Source organism: Pangasianodon hypophthalmus, chromosome 4 (assembly GCF_027358585.1).
Source record: "Pangasianodon hypophthalmus isolate fPanHyp1 chromosome 4, fPanHyp1.pri, whole genome shotgun sequence".
In the NCBI taxonomy this organism is placed as follows: Eukaryota; Metazoa; Chordata; class Actinopteri; order Siluriformes; family Pangasiidae; genus Pangasianodon; species Pangasianodon hypophthalmus.
In genome coordinates, this window is record NC_069713.1 from 22,561,249 (window position 1) to 22,579,926 (window position 18,678).

Consider the following 18,678-nt stretch of genomic DNA (forward strand, 5'->3'; position numbering starts at 1 on the left):
AGACCTTTTACCTGCTTACTTGTAAGTGAAATAATTAGGGAAAAAGGAGTGGACCACACATAAAAAGTGTTGTAAATCCTACAACGTTGACCTGATTTGGATGTAAATACCCTCAAATTAAAGCTGAAAGTCTGCATGTTAGAGGTATATTCAAAATTTAATTTCAACTCCAATGTACCATGGTAGACAGCTAAAATAACAATAACTTTGTAAAAGTCCATATATATGTATATATGGATCTGACTGTATATAATTGATAAAGTTGAAGCTTGAACCAGGTAATGTTTTTTCAATGTTTAACCGTCCAGAACCTGGTGAGCCTGTGCCCACTGTAGCCTCAGATTCCTGTTCTTGGCTGACAGGAATGGAACCCGATGAGGTCTTCTGCAGTCATTGCCTCAAGGTTTGACGTGTTGTGCATCCTGAGATACGTTTCTGTTCAGCGCGGTTAGACCCCATTCTGTCTGAGAATGTGTGTGAAAATCCTAGGAGATCAGCAGTTTATGAAATATTTAAGCTAGCCAATATGACACCAACAACCATCAAAGTCACATTTTCTCCCCATTCAGATAACTGATGGGAGCATTAAATGTAGCTCTTTATAAGCATCTGCATGATTTATACATTGTGCTGCTGCCACATGATTGGCTGACTGGATATATGTATAAATCCAGTATATATAGTTATATATATGTGTGTGTGAGCATTCTTTAGTTCCATAAGCTTGTGTTTGCATCCCAGCACTTTGATTAATGTCATTGATTTGTGAGCGAACTACAGTGAAGCACATGCCCCTGCCTTTACTGCAGGCGCACACGCACACACGCACACATACACGCGCACGCACACACATACACTCTCTCTCTCTCAAACCATCAATGCTCTCAACCCCATCTCAGCTGTGCTCCCAAAATAACCAACACGCTTCTCCTCCCTGATTTCCCTCTTCATTTGTTTCAAGATCTGCATGGGTGAAATATGTTGTACATTTTTAGTCCATGACTTGTTACCTATTGCCTGTATATGGTGATTACCTTCTACTAAGATTCATACAAAAAGTATGTGTGTGTGCCCAAAAGGAGGAATGATGAAATGGTTCCGACTGGTCACTAAAAATAGGATGCTGAAAAATCTGTGAATGTCCCAGGTGGGAAGGCAGTCACTTTAAGTCGTCATAACGGCAGCAATGACGGTGCTGAAGAATAATTTTGGTTGCAAAAATGCTTCCAGACACCCCCACATTCACACTCGCAGGCTGTTTTAATACACTCGTGCTCTATTAACTATCAACTCCTTACAATGAACTTTCTTCTAAATCAAAATAGACATCCCAACATTAGACAATGAGTCATAAAGACATGTCAACTATATAGGGTGATGGACCCAAATGAACTTTCCTCTGGGTGTATGTCCCTTTAGACAAGAGATCATTTAAATCTAATTTCTTTATTCTGACCACTTAATTACTGGTCTAGTGTCAGATCTGCATGTGTGATTATCTAAAATAACCATATTTTAAAAAGGTATCTGTTTCAGAACATTTATCTGTGTTCATTTACAAAATGTGCTCACTAGCCCTTTTTTTTAAAAAATTAAATATTAAAGCATGTTAATTTCCATGTGTCAACCTTTTAATATACGTTCATCATTTTGATAAAAACTACTGCTCCACTACTCCATAAAAAAAAAAAAAAAAAAAAAATGTACAGTGCTCACATCTGTTGATTAACAAATTCAGCTGGCGGTCATTTGCTGTGTGTGTGAGAAACTGTCAATACCATCGTGTCCTCTGGCTGCATGCTGCTTCCTGGTCACAGTCCAATGGTCACGCAAACCCAACAATCACCATAGCAGCCGTTGCGTCACTGTTGTCATGGCAACGGAAGCAGAACTACGCATGGCACCACCCCTTCTCTCCCCTCCATTCATGCCATCCGTTTACCCCTCCCTCCCCTGGCACTCGTTTCCGTCTGCCTCCTTGAGCTGCTTCATGAACACGTGTTAGAATGAACGGGCGTTATCTCTTGCTGAATTTTGCTATGAAGAACCCGATAGTGTCCGTGTTGGCTTTTAGCAGGAGGTCCTCTGAGGCGTGACTCTCAGTAGCCCTGTGCCATGATAATTCTGGGCGGAACCTCTGCAGCAGCCTCCGCTGGTCACATGATAATTCAGCTCCAGGCATGCCTTGTGATCCAAGGTGTGGCTCCTGGGGAAAAAAAGATCGCACTTTATTTGGGGGTGAGCAAAATCTATCAAGACTTTACTTAAAGTCAATTACAATTTTCTCCAAAATTTTCTCCACACCATACTGGATTGGCATGTACGAATCAGCAAAACCTCTAGACAAGCACAAAAAAAATCATTGTTCATAGGTCAAAGCCCTGACCATATTTTCATTAAACCAGAGGTTAGCTAAATTGCTAGCTAGATTACCTTAAAGTTTATACTACCACTTTCATCACTTTAAACCTTGATCAAGCTCCCGAATGGCACAACAGTAAACACTTGCCCTATCAGTAGGAGATTACAAATTTGAATCTGTCAGATGCAACAGCCATCCAAGGCCAAGAGACTAAAATTGGCCATGCTCTCTGGGTGGGAGTGATCCCCCAATCACAGTGCCTGTGAGAAGTGACTAACAGTGACTCAGTTTATCATTAAGTAACTTATAACAGCTAGGGTTAGCTTTAGTTAACATTATGTTACTTGATCAATTTATGATAATTTTTTTTTTTTATATATAATCATATGTGAAAATACTTCTTTGTAATTCTCATCTAATCTTGTTGCTGCTATGTGGATTAAAAATAAATCTACTCACTCTACTTATTATTAGGCTATTATTGTAGTTATTTAACAAGTGGTGTATTAGATTTAAATTTATTGCATAACACTGGCAGGTGTTATTTTATTTTATGCAACAGTGCTGTTGAATTCTCTATTCTGATTAGAATGTGTTGATTATTTTTCTATAACAACACTGCTCTGCATACAGTTTCCAATGTTTAGACTAAAATATTGACAGTATGTATATACTTATATTTACATCAGCAATATGCAATACACAGATTTTATCCAAAGTAAATATTGTGGAAAAAGGTTATAGAGCATTTTTTCAATCTAGATATACTATCAAATCTTGCCTCATTCAAATGCTGAAAACTGGCATATTATTCAGCTGGACACTGGCTTATGCAAAAGGGGTGTTCAACAAGAATGTGTGAAGGTCCGGTTCAGATAACAATTAATAAGTAGTTCAAGGCTATAAATAAGACACATCAATTGAAAGTGGTTGTTTTGTTTCATAGTGGTGCTTCACATTGCATATTTTGACTAGCGCCATAGACTCTGAACTGATGAGATGTCTGTTTTGAACCTGAAGCAGAGAATAAATGCATACTTCTCTGTCCAGCTGTCTGCTGTTGTCAACTTTTTCTTTCTTTTGAACACGCAATGTCATCACTTCACTAAGCAGATAAATGAAATTTAAATAAGTGTGTGACAACGTTCGTTCCTTGATGAGCTGCCTTCAGGAGAATCATTATCATAAATGCATAAATGCTACAGAAACTGTGATGGTTCACTTTTTTTAAAAAAAAAAACTAGAGTCACTGGACTACGGCCAGTCTTTTTCGTATACTGATCAATTGTACTACAGTAGTTTTTGGGATACTTGGTTTGATCCATTGAAACACTTTGTTGGGACTGCATCCAGACTATCATTTGACGATCCATGTCCTATACAATATCTGTCTGAACTCATATTCTTACCTGTGGCTCCAGAGTTAAACACGGGAACGTTTTCAATGCCCAGGCCACCTGCTCTTCATTCTCAGCAAGTGTTACAGTGCAGGTACTATACACCAACACACCTCCCTTTTTCAAGAGCTGCACAGCCTGTAACACACACAGTCACAGTAAAGGTACTACATTCCAATGCAGATTCTTCAACAAACTAACGGCCCATCACAAAACACATTCAGAATTATACTCAATTTCTAATTATATATTATAACTTATATACTTATAACAGGACTCAACATTCTAGCACTATGTTATTGCATTTATTACAGAATTTATGTGCGCAGGAAAAAGGCTCCAGGAAGCACATTTACAATCCTGGTCTAACATTATATCCTACAGGGAATGGACCTCGTACAGACAAGTAAGGAAACTGCACCATCTACTGGCAGTTAATGCATGTCACACAAAAGGAAGTTAGGGGTTATGTTTTCTGTGTGTATGGGCCTTTTACCTCTGCACAATGTACTGGAACTTAGAAGGATCTGTGCTTTATTTTTCCACTGGTCAAGAACCTGGTACCAAAAGTTCTAGTTCAAGATATCAACAGGAACTAGTGGTATTAAGGGGCGGGGCTAGCAGCATTGGTGCATACTGTGCCACATATCAAATCTATATCCATAGTTTCTAATTTATATTATGAAGGTGACACTGTAAGTGAAAATAAACCAAAGTCAAAAAAATGAACATTTTGTGCTAAACTCATTTTCATCAACTGGTGTTGTTGCACATGAAATGACTACGCACTCCCTTTGATGGCTATTACTGTGACAGTGTCTCTTAAGTGAAAATGAATTTGAAAAATTCGATGCGTTAAGTTCCTGTTTTGTGGAAAAACACGTGTGTGCATGTGTGCCCCTACCGTGCGGAAGAGTTTTCTCTGTAAAGGCTGGTATGAGCACACTTCCTTGAGACTGTAGTTGAGTGCCATGTTAGGTCTCTGTCCCAGCCCACTGCATGGAGCGTCTAATAATATCCGATCAAAACTCTCTTCTGGGAATGGAGGAGTGTCTGCTGACATGCACAAAATTATACAATTTATCACATCAAAATCAGCATAACTCAGTAAAGGCTTCATAAATGATCAGTTGAAATGATACTGTTTATGTTTATAGCTGTTATAACGTAATGTGCCTTAAAAACATTCCACAATATTAAATGTATAAAGGAAATAGAAATATGTCATTCATGAATAAATATAAAATTGTAATCCTTGAGGAGTAAAACACTACAAGATGTGCTGTTTTTGGGGGAAAAAATTGCTTATTATTGGGGTGTAACAGCAGGACACCACCTCATCATGACCTGCCATGTTTTATTTTTTACTTATGATAGTTGGCTTCTTATTTGTCTGAGGTGTTTTTTTACGTTGTGGAAATAAATACAATAAATGAAGGTGATCTGATGAGTACCTGTACTACAGCTGTGGGTAAGATCAGAGCAGACGGCCTGTATGCTGTTGTAACAGTGCGCTTTAATGCAGTGCAGCCTTAGAGCTTGAGCATTCTCAGTGATCTTCTCTACTTTGGATTTGATCTTGTCCAGAGCCACTACCACTCCCTGTCAGAGACACAAAACACCAAGGAGAAATCAGAGTCAAGTAAATAAAGTAGGTGATGTAGGTCAGAAATCAGTACATACAGATGTGGTATAAACCTTTCCTGGCTAGTCAACCCTGATTAATTTTGTCTCATTTCATAAAAAAGCTATTAGAAACATCAACATTTTTCAGTCATCTAAACTAAAATTTTTCAGTCATCTAAAATCTGATATGTAATAAATTAGACAGGGCATGTTTGGTTTCATTAGATTTGTGCTGGGGCTCTAAGGATATTGTAACTGATAAGCGATTGCCTCCAGTTTGGCACTGTGCAAACTGCATGATTAGACCATTACTCACTTGTCTCAAACTGTTTTGAGTTGTTCAGTATCCAGTACACAGTAGATTTGTGTACGTGGATCTGACTCTGTATGACAAGCTGTGATCTAGGACAATGGAGAAAAGTACACTGAAAAGCTAAAAACAGTAACAGCAGCCATCTTCAGTAGCAGCTGGAAATACTTTGTTTTTCAGTGCACCATTTAGTTTATCACTGTCTGTATAAGCACAAGATTCTGAGTCATCATTTGTGTTTACATTAGCAACATCCCCACAGCCTCACAGCCCAGATGCCAATCAGTGTTTAAAGGCAAAATTATGCAGCGTTATATGGATGAGGATATAGTACGGGATTGATTTGTATGGATTTAATCTATCTATCTATCTATCTATCTATCAATCTCTGTATGTATACATACAGTTTATATATATACAGTTAGGTCCGGAAGTATTTGGAAAGTGACAGAGTTTGTGTGATTTTGCCTTTATGCACCACCACAATGGATTTGAAATAAAACAATCAAGATATGATCAAAGTGTAGTCTTTCAGCTTTATTTTAAGAGGTTCCACAAAAATATGGCATTACGGCCATTTTAAGCAAAGTACTTCCATTTTCAGGGGCTCAAAGGTATTTGGACAATTGACTGACAAGAAGTTAATTGACCAGGTGCGGTCCATTCCCTCATTACTTCAAGACAAATGAAGCAGATAAAAGGTCTGGAGTTGATATCAGGTATTGAGTTGGCATTTGGCAGCTGTTCGACTGGAGCTAGCAATATGAAGTCCAACGAGATCTCAATGCAAGTGAAGGAGGACATCATTAGGCTGAAAAAACAACATAAATCTATAAGAGAGATAGCAAAATCCCTTAGGTGTGGCCAAATCAACAGTTGGGTACATTCTTAAAAAGAAAGAAAGCACTGGTGAGCTCAACAACATTGAAACGCCTGGAAGACCATGGAAGACAACTAAAGTGGATGATCACAGAATCCTTTCCTTGGTGAAGAAAAACCCCTTCACAACATCAACAGAAGTCAAGAATACTCTGGAGAATGTAGGCGTATCGTTGTCAAAATCTACAATCAAGAGACACCTTCATGAATGTAAATACAGAGGGTTTACAACAAGGTGCAAACCACTGGTAACATTCAAGAACAGGAAAGCCAGATTAGACTTTGCCAGAAAATATCCAAAAAAGCCTCCCATGTTCTGGAATAAGATTCTTTGGACTGATGAAACCAAGATTAACTTGTACCAGAATGATGGGAAGAGAAAAGTATGGTGAAAGAAAGGAACAGCTCATGATCCAAAGTATACCACATCGTGTGTCAAACATGGTGGAGGCAGTGTTATGGCATGGGCATGTATGGCTGAAAATGGAACGGGCTCACTGGTGTTTATTGATGATGTGACTGCTGACAGAAGTAGCAAGATGAATTCTGAGGTGTATAGGGCTATACTCTCTACTCACATTCAGCCAAATGCTACAAAACTGATAGGATGCCGCTTCACAGTGCAGGTGGATAACGGCCCTAAACATACTGCGAAAGCAACTCAAGACTTTTTGAAGGCAAAGAAATGGAATATTCTTCAATGGCCAAGTCAGTCGCCTGATCTCCACCCAATAGAGCATGCTTTTCACTTACTGAAGACAAGACTGAAGGCAGAAAGACCCACAAACAAGCAGCAACTGAACTGAAGGTGACTGCAGTGAAGGCCTGGCAAAGCATCTCCAGGGAGGAAACTCAGAATTTGAGTTTTGAGAACATGGGCTCCAGACTTCAGACAGTCATTGACTGCAAAGGATTTTCATCCAAGTATTAAAATTATGGTTAAATTTACAATTATGTCACTTTGTCCACATACCTTTGAGAAAATGGAGGTACTTTGCTTAAAATGGCTGTAATTCCTAAATGGTAAATGCCATATTTTTGTGGAACCTCTTAAAATAAAGCTGAAAGACAACACTTCAATCACATCTTGACTGTTTTATTTCAAATCCATTGTGGTGGTGTAAAAAAAATCACAAAAACACAGTCATTGTCTAATACATATATATATATATATATATATATATATATATATATATATATATATATATATATATATATATATATAGATATAGATAGATAGATAAAAACTGGAAATAAACAGAAAGTGTTAGACATTTCTAGGTCACTATTTAAATTTAAGTTAATGTGATATTGACCATGTTAACTCCATGAGTTAACTTCCATGAGTCTCATCCATTCCATTAAAGCATGTGTTCAGATGACACGCTGATGGATTTAATCTACCATGGATCATCAGGTTTTACACAAATTTGTGGAGATCATGCCAGCTCGAGTGCACACTGTCATTAAAGCAAACAGAGGACATATCAAATACTAAGAAATTCTATAATTCAAGTAAATATTTCTAAGACTCTAATTTTCATTTTATTTTGACATATACATATCTCTATATGTATATGTCAAATACATACCTATACCTATATGTCATGTTATTTGTCATTATGATATACACTTCAGTTTCCTTTATTTCCATTATTCAGAACCAAAAATGTTAGTTGATAATCTACATTCATGAAATTTACATGTTCATTCCTGCTCCCAACTAGAAGGATATTACAGAGGAATTTCCCAAAATGTTGATTATTGATGGATTTGTTAGATTTTATACTGAAAAAATGGCACAAAAGAATTTTTTATATCCAAAGAGTTAAAAAAAAAAAACTTCCATTAAAAATATCTGTTAGAATATCAGCTTATCAGCAATAAACTGGCAAAGATTGATTGTGTTTTAAAAAACATTCCTGTTAACCTGCCTGCTGATGACTGATACCGAGCCCTGTAGGCACAGTCACACTCACCTGATTAGCCATGAGAGCAGCTATATGTGTAGTCTTTCCTCCAGGAGCTGCACACATGTCCAAAATCCTCTCCCCAGGACGAGGCCCCAAAACATGTCCCACCACCACTGATGGGAGGTTCTGCGCACGTGCGCACACACACACACACACACACACACACAGGATGATTGTTATTACATGACAGATGATTATTCCATGTCAATATTATCCTTCAGAACATGCAAACGTGAAGTCACACCTGCAGGAACACTTCATTTGGCAGCACGCCATCAAAAGATGGGCTTTGGTAAAGAGCATCCACCATCTTAATGGCCACACCTCTAAAAACAAGACAAGGAGAAAGAAAGAGAGAGAAGAATGGACAGAAGGAAACAAAGGAGAGATTAAAAAATTGGGAGAAACAAAAGCTTTCCAAAAAGAAATCACAAATCAAGATGCGTATCAGTTTCTAATATTTAGTCAATAATTTTGTTTTCCTTTCTTCTTATTTAGTAGTATTACAGTTTACCTCACTGGTCCTTCTGCACAAAATATATCAGAACGGTTCATCACACACACGCCATTCCCCAGGAAGACCTTCTTCCCCTGGAAGTCTTTAGCTCCTCGTGTACACTTGCCCTCCGCATCTGAGAACACTGACACTACGTCACCTGCTTTCATAACTGAGACATGCAGAACACACACACACACACACACAAACAGCTGCTATGTTAATGGTAAATTGTGTCCATTATGTTTTGAATACACTATACTGTATATTATAAGCAATCATTGTGTGTAAGTTCTTACACTTAGGTGCACTGAGGACACCCGGAGCAAAGACATGAGCTCCTCTCAATACCGCACTGCCACACTGTGCACCGACGATCACTTCAGCATTCAGAATACTCACATCCCTGAACACATCACAGAGCTACACTTTAGTAAAACAGTTATGCTACAGGAAAGCAGCTTCTCATCCACACACACAGAAAGGACAGAGAGGAGAGGGTCTCACAACTATATTTACTCTACAATATTTAACTTCACTTACCACATAATACTGTATATACATAAAGCCAGGGTTTGGCTCTCGCACACGCACACACGCGCACGCACACACACACACACACACACACACACACACACACACACACACACACACACACACACACACAGAGCAGAGAAAACCAGAATGCAATCTCATGTCTTTCAAGACTGTAAATATGTCAACAAATTTAAATTTAATTGTTCAAACAGTATTCAAATTTTCATAATATTTGCATGTTCAAAAGTAAAAACGGAATCTATCAAAATGCATTAGTTAACCCTTTCTGTCCAAGTGACCCTCTTTGCTTGATGTAGGAAAATGCCTTAATACACACATGTCATATTTTAACTATTTTCTAGTGTCTTAAAAGTTATTTATCATTTTATTAACAATTTCAGTCACTTTACGCTATATGATGAATAGGAAGTCATTTGGGATGCTGATGTCTGTTGAAACTCCTGCGTGACTGTGAGTTGAAGATGGTGCATGTCTCCACACACACACACACACACACACACACACACAATAAGCTCTGTTCAATTATTTACTTGGAAATATTACACAAATGTTTCATCATTGTGTAGCCATCTTAGATCTCATTACCCTTTTTAAAATGCTGCAAAGCACCATATGACATGCTGGACAAGAGTTTATCTTAATTACCTGACAAGCTTGCAGAACACCACGTTCCTCAGAAAACATATACAATTAAAACAATGCTATTCATTCCATTTTCATTACTGACCATGACAAGTACAAGAACAGACAAGACTAAAGATTACATTTAGTCTATTCCCAGTGAACTCCACCTTCTCTGTATAAAAAGACAAGGACATACCGCAATAGTTAAATCCTACTGGAAAACTGGCTATTCATAATTACTTATAACATTAACATCAAAAACACTATCCATGTAATAGTATAATATATAGTATAACATAAATAGTTGCTCCCTGGCATTGCAACAACATGTATCTATTATTACAACTAAATATAAAAAAATGTAAGATAAATATATCTTTGGAGAAGGATATTTACATAAGTAAATATCCTTCTCCAAAGATATAATTAGAAAAATACTGTTAGGTCAAAGTCCACATTTAAAGTTTAGGCAGCCATTATCTCAAATAACATAAGAAATGCTAAATCTAACTAAACATCAATGACAAGAAAACATTACTGTGGGTAAATAAATACAAACGAGTCCAAAGAAAAGAAATTTCATGTTTATAACAAAGTTATTATATTGTTTCCTCATGATAGTTTGACTTAAGCAAGAGACATAACGTGACATAACGTAATTTTGAATAGTGTACAGGCTGATTAGTAATCAAATGCCTTTAAAGGCTGAATCTTTTAATTTATTATATTTTTAATGCAATTTCAAAAGGAATTTGACACGTTTCTGCTGTGTGTGTGTGTGCGTGTGTGTGTAAAAAGGAAAGCAAGCTAAACTATTAAGAAAGCCGGAGGAAAACGGTCTCTGGGGGAATCTGGTAACTTTCCCAGCAGATCTGTGCACGTACCTCGGCCCTATGACTGGCAGCAGCAGCACGTCTGGAAGCTGTGGGTGAGGAAGGATGGGAGTGGAAACCCTGTCACTGTAACAACCACTCACTTGTTGCTGAGAAACAGGAAGAGACTATCAGAGATCAAAGAGTCTACTAGTGATATGCTGTCAAAATAAGAAATAAATGATAATACTCAAAGTTAAACAACACAATTTTCACAAGAATTAGTCAATGACTGGATTTGTGTTACTTTGTATTGTTCTACAACAGGTCCATTGCAATAGTTGTGCCTGTCAGCTCTAGTGAAAGTGTTATGGCCCATGTGCCTGTCCAGTGAAATAGGCATGGTCTCTGTACCTGTCAAGCCCAGTAAATTAGGTGTGGCCTCTGTCTCTGTCAGGCCCAGTGAAGGAGATGTAGCCATGGTGCATGTCAGGTCTAGTAAAAGAGGCATGGTCTCTGTGCCTGTGTAGTCCAGTAAAAGAGTCGTGGCCTCTGTGCCTGTTGGGGCCTGTGAAAGAGGTGTGGCCTATGTTCCCAGCAGGGCCAGTGCAAGAGACGTGGCCTCTGTGCCCACCAGGTTCAGTTTAAAAAAAAAAAAAAAAAAGTGTGGCCTTTGTGCCTGTCAGGTTCAATAAAAGAGGTGTGGCCTTTGTGCCTGTCAGGTTCAATAAAAGAGGTGTGGCCTATGTGCCTGTCAGGTTCAGTAAAAGAGGTGTGGCCTCTGTGCCTGTCGGGTTCAGTAAAAGAGGTGTGGCCTTTGTGCCTGTCAGGTTCAGTAAAAGAGGTGTGGCCTATGTGCCTGTCAGGTTCAGTAAAAGAGGTGTGGCCTCTGTGCCTGTCGGGTTCAGTAAAAGAGGTGTGGCCTATGTGCCTGTCGGGTTCAGTAAAAGAGGTGTGGCCTATGTGCCTGTCAGGTTCAGTAAAAGAGGTGTGGCCTATGTGCCTGTCAGGTTCAGTAAAAGAGGTGTGGCCTCTGCGCCTGTCAGGTTCAGTAAAAGAGGTGTGGCCTCTGTGCCTGTCAGGTTCAGTAAAAGAGGTGTGGCCTCTGTGCCTGTCAGGTTCAGTAAAAGAGGTGTGGCCTAGCATCTGTGCCTGATTGCACAATACTGAATGACACTGCATCACACAACAGCTCTAATGCAGATTGCAATGAAATATAGATCCTTTTTTCACTGATCATTTATTAACATGAGCATTTCCTACTTGAAGAAGAGATAAACGTCCTTAGTGAAAATCCTCTTTGGTTCCACTAAAATAGTCAAAATTGGGTGAATCTCAACATTAATTAATTTAGAGCTGTATGAATGCAATCTTTTCATAGTAGTTTCATGTGTGCTGTGTGCTGTTTACATGTGAGGTCCTGGATATGTAACCAAAATGTGGCCATGCGATTGTAATGAGAACAGTCAGATCAGAACTTGTGATTTTTTTGTACATCACACTTCACTGCACATATTGCTGCTGGCTCCTCTCCCACACCCACACGTCTCTCAGCACAGAACTGTCACTGCCTCACAAGCATGCAATTTTTTTTGCTGTTGTTCACAACGCACATGGATTGTACACGTGACTTTCCTGATTTCTAAAATGTGAGAGCAGGAGTCTGATTATCCTGTTATATGAACTGTCACAGAAGAAGAACAGAGCACATGTGAGACACACACATACTGACACACACCTGTGCAAGGTGCTGCTCCAGCCTGTGTTCTATGTCCTGTAGAGTGTGTATGTGTGTGCTGGCTCTCAGGCAGGTGAGTGATGGCGGGTGGGACAGACAGGACAGCAGTGAATCAAACACTTTCTCTGCCTCCTCCTTTCCGAGTTCAGACACGAGCTGAAGGAGAAAGAGAGACACAATGACGACGCTCATCCCATTCCAGATTAAACTTCAGTATCAGGGCTGCACAATATAAATAAATTATTACACTATTAAATTGCTACATGGTGCGAGTGCTATACGCTTTCCAACATATTACAAACAATTCTAACCATGTTAGAGAAATGTCTTTGTTTATGGTATCATATAAGTTCTTTGATTTATTAAAGCTAATAAAACCTTTAGATATAGTTTTTAAGAAACAAGAGGTTATGTAGATATTATTAAAATAAGATTACAATAGGAAAAAAAGAGTAATATAAAGTGCATACAGAAAGTTTTCAGACCCTTTCAAGTTTTCCACATTTTTTTTCAAAATGAAGTTTTTTTATCATCAATCTGCACACAGTACTCCACAATAACAAAGCGAAAACAGGTTTTTGGAATGTTTTGCAAATTTATTACAAATAAAAAACTGAAATATATCTCATTTATATAAGTATTCAGACTCTGGCAGCAATGACAGCCTCAAGGCTTCTTGGGAATGATCATACGAGCTTGGCACACCTTTCTTTAGGAAGTTTCTCCCATTCTTCATGGCAGAAGCATTCAGGTTCAGCCAGGTTGGATGGGGATCATCAGTGCACAGCCATTTTCAGGTCTCTCCAGAGATCCTCTATTAGGTCCGGACTCTGGCTGGGCCACTTCAGGCGCCTCATTTATAAAGACTCACACATGGGTCTGAAATGTGTGTACACAACCTCCCACACAGAGACTGGGATTTATAAAGAAATGCTTAGCGGGAAATTGATTGTATATTTATGGAAGCTTTGAGCTATGTGTAACGCCATCCACAACATTTTAGAAACAGTAAGAATTAGCAACACACTGTGGATATGTAGAGAATTACAGCTAAATGTGCAAATCACTGCATTATGCAGCTATTACAGTTATTATGGAGCTGCATAAGTTGATATGAAGTGTAACGTGAGAGCGGTGATTTGCACATTTAACTGTAATTCTCTACAAGCTACTAGGACATGAGAAGCATTAAAGCATAACATTTTTATGAGTTGATTTATTTATTTGTGTAGACTGGTTCATTAGTCTGTTTCTATGTATTGATATTTATTGCTTCAGTTAACTATTAGCTGCAAACAGCTGTGAAGTGATTTGACACATTTACAGATCTATTAATAGGCTACATGATATAAATTGGGTAGAGAATGATGCGTTGTCTATGGCACAGTGGCATTTTTGGTTCAATTAGAAGACCAAGCCAAACAAACAATACATTTAGAGCGTGTTTTTAGACACCACAAAGATTTCCTTACCACAATGACTGGCTAATGAGCCGATTTAAATTTTAAAAAATATGTGCCGAGTTGATGCCAGGTTTAGAAAGTCCAGTGCGCACCTGTCCACTTACAGATCTTAACAACCCCAACTATCCTTAAGAGCCATAATGTCAGCCAAATTGGTTAGGATAATTAAATTGACAAGTTGATACATCAGAGTTCCTTACACAGTGGGTGAGAGGCCAATATCAAAACACAATTTGCAGCAATATCCATTTTCCCAAATGTAATCAGAGCAACATGCACTCATGTTGCTATAGGGCACCTAGTCAGAATTAGAACCCATGAATTGGAACCATATTTTCATGAAGATTGTGATTAATAACGAAGAAACAGAGTGCAGGGATGAGTATGCAAGGTTTTATAAATCTGATTTTTTTTTTTTTGTGCACATGCTATTTCCTGTTTTTTGTGCATGCGCACACTTTCACTCAGGAATCCATGCAAAGTTTTATAAATGAGGCCCCAGGACTTTACCTGAAGCCACTCCTGTGTTTTCTTGGTGGGATGCTTGTATGTTTGACTGTCAGGTCGTTGTCTTCTTCAGGTCGTTGTCTTCTTCAGGTCGTTGTCTTCTTCAGGTCGTTGTCTTCTTGTTGCCTCAACCTGAGATCTTGGGCCATCTGGGAAAGGTTTTCACTCAGGATTGCTCTATATTTTTCTGCACTCATCTTTCCCTCTACCTTGACTAGTCTCCCAGTCCCTGTCACAGAAAGACATCCCCACAGCATGATGCTGCCACCACCATGTTTGACTGTAAGGATGGTATTAGTGAGATGATGCTCAGTGTCTGGTTTCCTCCATACATGCTGCTGTTAACTGCGGCCAAATAGTTAAATCCTCATTTTATCAGACCAGAGGATCTTGCTTCTCATTATCTGAGAGTCATTCAGGTGCCTTCTGGCAAACTCCAAGCAGGCTCTAAAGTGCCTTTTAGTGAGGAATGGGCTCCATCTGGCCACTCTCCCATAAAGGCCTGATTGTTGGAGTGCTGCACTGATGGCTGTCCTTCTGTAAGTTTCTCCCACAAAGGTAATCTGGAGCTTATTCATAGTGACCATTGGGTTCTTGATTATCTGTCTGAACAAAGCCCTTCGTCCCTGATTACTCAGCTTAGCTGGGCAGACAGATCCAAGAACACTGTTGGCGGTTTCAAAGTTCTTCCATTCGAGAGTGATGGAGGCTACCATGCTCACAGGCACTTTCAATGCTTTCCCAGATCTGTGCCTTGACACAATCCTGTCTTGCAGGTCTACGGGCAATTCTCTCAACCTCATGGCTTGGTTTTCCATCTGACATGCACCATCAACTGTGAGACCATATACATACAGGTGTGTTCCTTTCCTAGGTATTTCCAATCAATTCAGTTAGGCACAGGTGGACTCCAGTGAAGTTGTAGAATCATTTCAAGGACGATCGTTAGAAGTAGGATGCACCAGAGCTCAATGGCGAGTGTCATAACAAAGGATCTGAATAATTATGTAAATTAGATAGTTCAGTCTATTAATTTAAATAAATTGACGAAGTATTCTAAAACTTCTTTTTGCTTTGGCATTGAGTATTGTGTGTAGATTGGTTAAAAAAAATTACTTGAATCCATTTTAAGATGAGCCTGAAACATGACACAATGTGGAGAACTTGAAGGAGTCGGAAAACTTTCCATATGCACTGTATTTGCAGTTTAAAAACCATTAACCATTAATACATGTGTGTATTCTAAACATTGTTGCTTTCTTCTTGCTGTCAACTCTGCTATTGAGAAATATTTGGGTAATAATATTATAAAAACACAAAACAGAATGAAATTATAAGATTATGTCATTGGTGGAATGGGAGATCAAATACATATTGTAGAAAAATGAACACAACCATTTAAAAATAATAATACATTAAAGTAATTAAAGTATCATTTTGATAGATTTAGATCCCTTCTGAGCAAGCCGGAGGTGACTGTAGCAGTGCAAAACTCCCTAAAGGACATGAGGAAGAAACCTTGAGAGGAACCGGATTGAAAAGGAAACGACTCTCCTCTGGATGACACCGAATAGTGGAATTAACATCAAAGAGTTCCAGGTGTGATTAAAAGATGTTCAGGATATACATGATAGTCTTTATGATTACAGTAGCTGTAGACTTTAGGTCTCAGAAGTACCCATGTGAGATTATCCACTGCAGAAAGGGTGAGATTTGAGCATAAACGGTTTTTTAAGAAATGTAATCTTTAAGGGAATGACCATTTTATGGTAGAGTAGAGTATTTTCTGGTACCACAAAGGCACAGGCCAATAACTTGATAATAACCACAAGATGATATTGTTCTGCTCTGTCTGGTATAGTAGACAGATACAGACAGATTAGAATTTTTAGGCCTAGATTCCTACCTCTTTGTTCGTGTAGACATTGTGAAGATATTCCTGCACTTCAGACCTTAAGGCTATCTGTGGGAAAACACTCCTGTTTATCTCAGACATCATGGACACTGTAAAGAGGATGAAAGGGGAGAAGGTACAGCTGTCAGGAGTAAATAAAGACTCATGTCTAGTTTATTGATATGTGTATGCTATATGATTATTCCAGTTTATTATGAGTCGATACTGATTAAACAGCACAGATTATTTAACAGCAACACTGCATTTGACTGCTTCTGTGTCTGATCTGAAATGTTATGAATGAATAAAGCGCATGCCTGCATCTGACAGCTTATTCTGCACACACACACACACACACACACTGCTTTCAGAGGTTGATGATTAGCTAGACAAATTGAATGCACACTCAAAGCACTCCCCTACTAACCCAGACTCTTCTTTCTTTCAGTGCTCGAGGAGAAGCAAACACATCTTTACTTTCCACACTGAGCACCATCACGTTTCTACAGAATATCCGCAAACGTCATGAAGGGTCATAGTTCAAACCCAGGCTTAGTGGGAAATGTAGTTCTACAAAACTTACGCCGTGTCCGAAGACAGCTGCCTTGATTCCTTTGGTGCCTTGCTGTTTCATAACTGTCTTATAAGGCAGCGCTTCGATATCTGCGAAGCTACCTTTAATGAAACGGTTTGAGACGGACCCCGAAGGCAGCATGCGTCACCACGTTGCTAGGTTACCTACATACGCTAACGGCCACTAACCCTAAAGTCTTCTATGCGAGATGGAATAAAGTATCGTTGGGGAAATAGAGCATATATTCTGTGACTTCTGCAGCTGTTTCTAGCTATAAATAAAACATTAAGCCAAAAATAATTATAAATAAAATATTTATCCTCGCTCCCTGGTGTTTTCCGCCGCCATTTGTATAAGCTGGTTTACACGCTGCATTATGGGATATGTAGTAAGGCGAAGGCTACATGTGTGCTAGCTTCAAAAACAAGACCAGGTTAAACAAAGTCACCTCAGAAGGCAGCACGATTCGGACACAATGCTTTCCTGCGTCCAAATACAGCCTTTATAAGACAGCATTTTTACGTTTCGGACACCAGACAGATTTCCAGCAAGGCTCATGAAAAAAAAAAATTGTTTAAAAAATCGGTTGTACCTAAGAAAGCTTCAGCCGAGTTTAGACCGTAGACCCTTTCAATATGGCGGACCAGTTGACGTATCGCATAATGATGTATCGTTCGCGAAAGAGTCGACTCATCGAGACGGATCATTTAGGATAAGAGCCGACTCAAATGTATAAGCCTTTTTTGTTCTTTTTTTTTAAATAAATGTAAACAGTGCTGTTACTTTACAGTTGTATTTAATAAAATATTTCCATGGAAAGATCTTTTTAACATCTGAGCTGTTCGTTAGTGTCAAGAAGAGAGTGACTTTATCCAGGTCATTGTGTTTGACTCAAAGTTATCAGGATAAATGGAAATTAATTAAATGAAGCACAGACACATCAGGCAATAATGCATGTATGCTTTCTGTATTTGTTAATACATTTCTGCAGTACAATGCTGAGATTTTATAAAATATAAATCAAAATACTGTTATCTTGTTAATTATACTGAAATACTATAAATTTCATGAAGCAATTTCAACCATGGTTAGGCAAAGAAAAATAAGCACTGGTCAAAATCTTACAAACTTTGATAAGAAAAATGGCAATGTGTCGTTTGGGAGTCGACTCTTACCGGTGAGCCGAGCCAAATGATTTGACTTTTTGAAAAGAGCCGGAATTCCCATCAGTAGTTCTCAGCAGCGTTAATGTGGCATCTATGGCTTTGTCATTAGCACTATAATAATAATAATAATAATAATAATAATAATAATAATAATAATAATAATAATAATAATAATAATAATCTATCAAGATCTATCAATCCGAATAAATGGTTTTGTCATGAGCATTCACGATTAGCCAATCGTAACTCAGAAGGCGGGATACAACTAGCCAAACTAGCCAATCGGAGCTCAGAAGGCG

At 38.5% G+C, this 18,678-nt stretch overlaps 1 protein-coding gene across 4 annotated transcripts; it reads right to left on the reverse strand.

Moving 5' to 3' along the window:
- Positions 1-1,241: 1,241 nt before the first annotated feature.
- Positions 1,242-17,812, reverse strand: nsun6 (NOP2/Sun RNA methyltransferase 6). Of its 4 annotated transcripts, none has more exons than XM_026936723.3 (12): positions 17,662-17,812; positions 16,652-16,749; positions 12,776-12,931; positions 11,110-11,207; positions 9,343-9,449; positions 9,062-9,215; positions 8,792-8,873; positions 8,554-8,673; positions 5,214-5,361; positions 4,664-4,815; positions 3,772-3,897; positions 1,242-2,206 (listed from the first exon to the last, which is right to left on the reverse strand). In XM_026936723.3, exons 2-12 carry the CDS (start codon positions 16,742-16,744, stop codon positions 2,018-2,020), a joined length of 1,425 nt encoding a protein of 474 aa, XP_026792524.2. In that variant the 5' UTR covers positions 16,745-16,749; positions 17,662-17,812; the 3' UTR covers positions 1,242-2,017. The 4 variants fall into 4 exon arrangements, with proteins under 4 accessions (XP_026792524.2, XP_026792523.2, XP_026792525.2 ...); XM_026936722.3 differs by lacking the exon at positions 17,662-17,812 and adding an exon at positions 17,223-17,594; XM_026936724.3 differs by lacking the exon at positions 17,662-17,812 and adding an exon at positions 17,067-17,207 and having other exon boundaries at positions 4,664-4,812.
- Between the last annotated feature and the right edge of the window lie 866 nt (positions 17,813-18,678).

Coding starts and splice junctions, on each gene's coding strand:
- nsun6 (XM_026936723.3), bottom strand. CDS start 16,744: ATGATGTCTGAGATAAACAGGAGTGTTTTCCCACAGATAGCCTTAAGG. Junction 8,874..9,061: donor TGTGCAGAAGGACCAGTGAG/GTAAACTGTAAT, acceptor TCTTGTTTTTAG/AGGTGTGGCCATTAAGATGG. Junction 8,674..8,791: donor CAAATGAAGTGTTCCTGCAG/GTGTGACTTCAC, acceptor GCACGTGCGCAG/AACCTCCCATCAGTGGTGGT.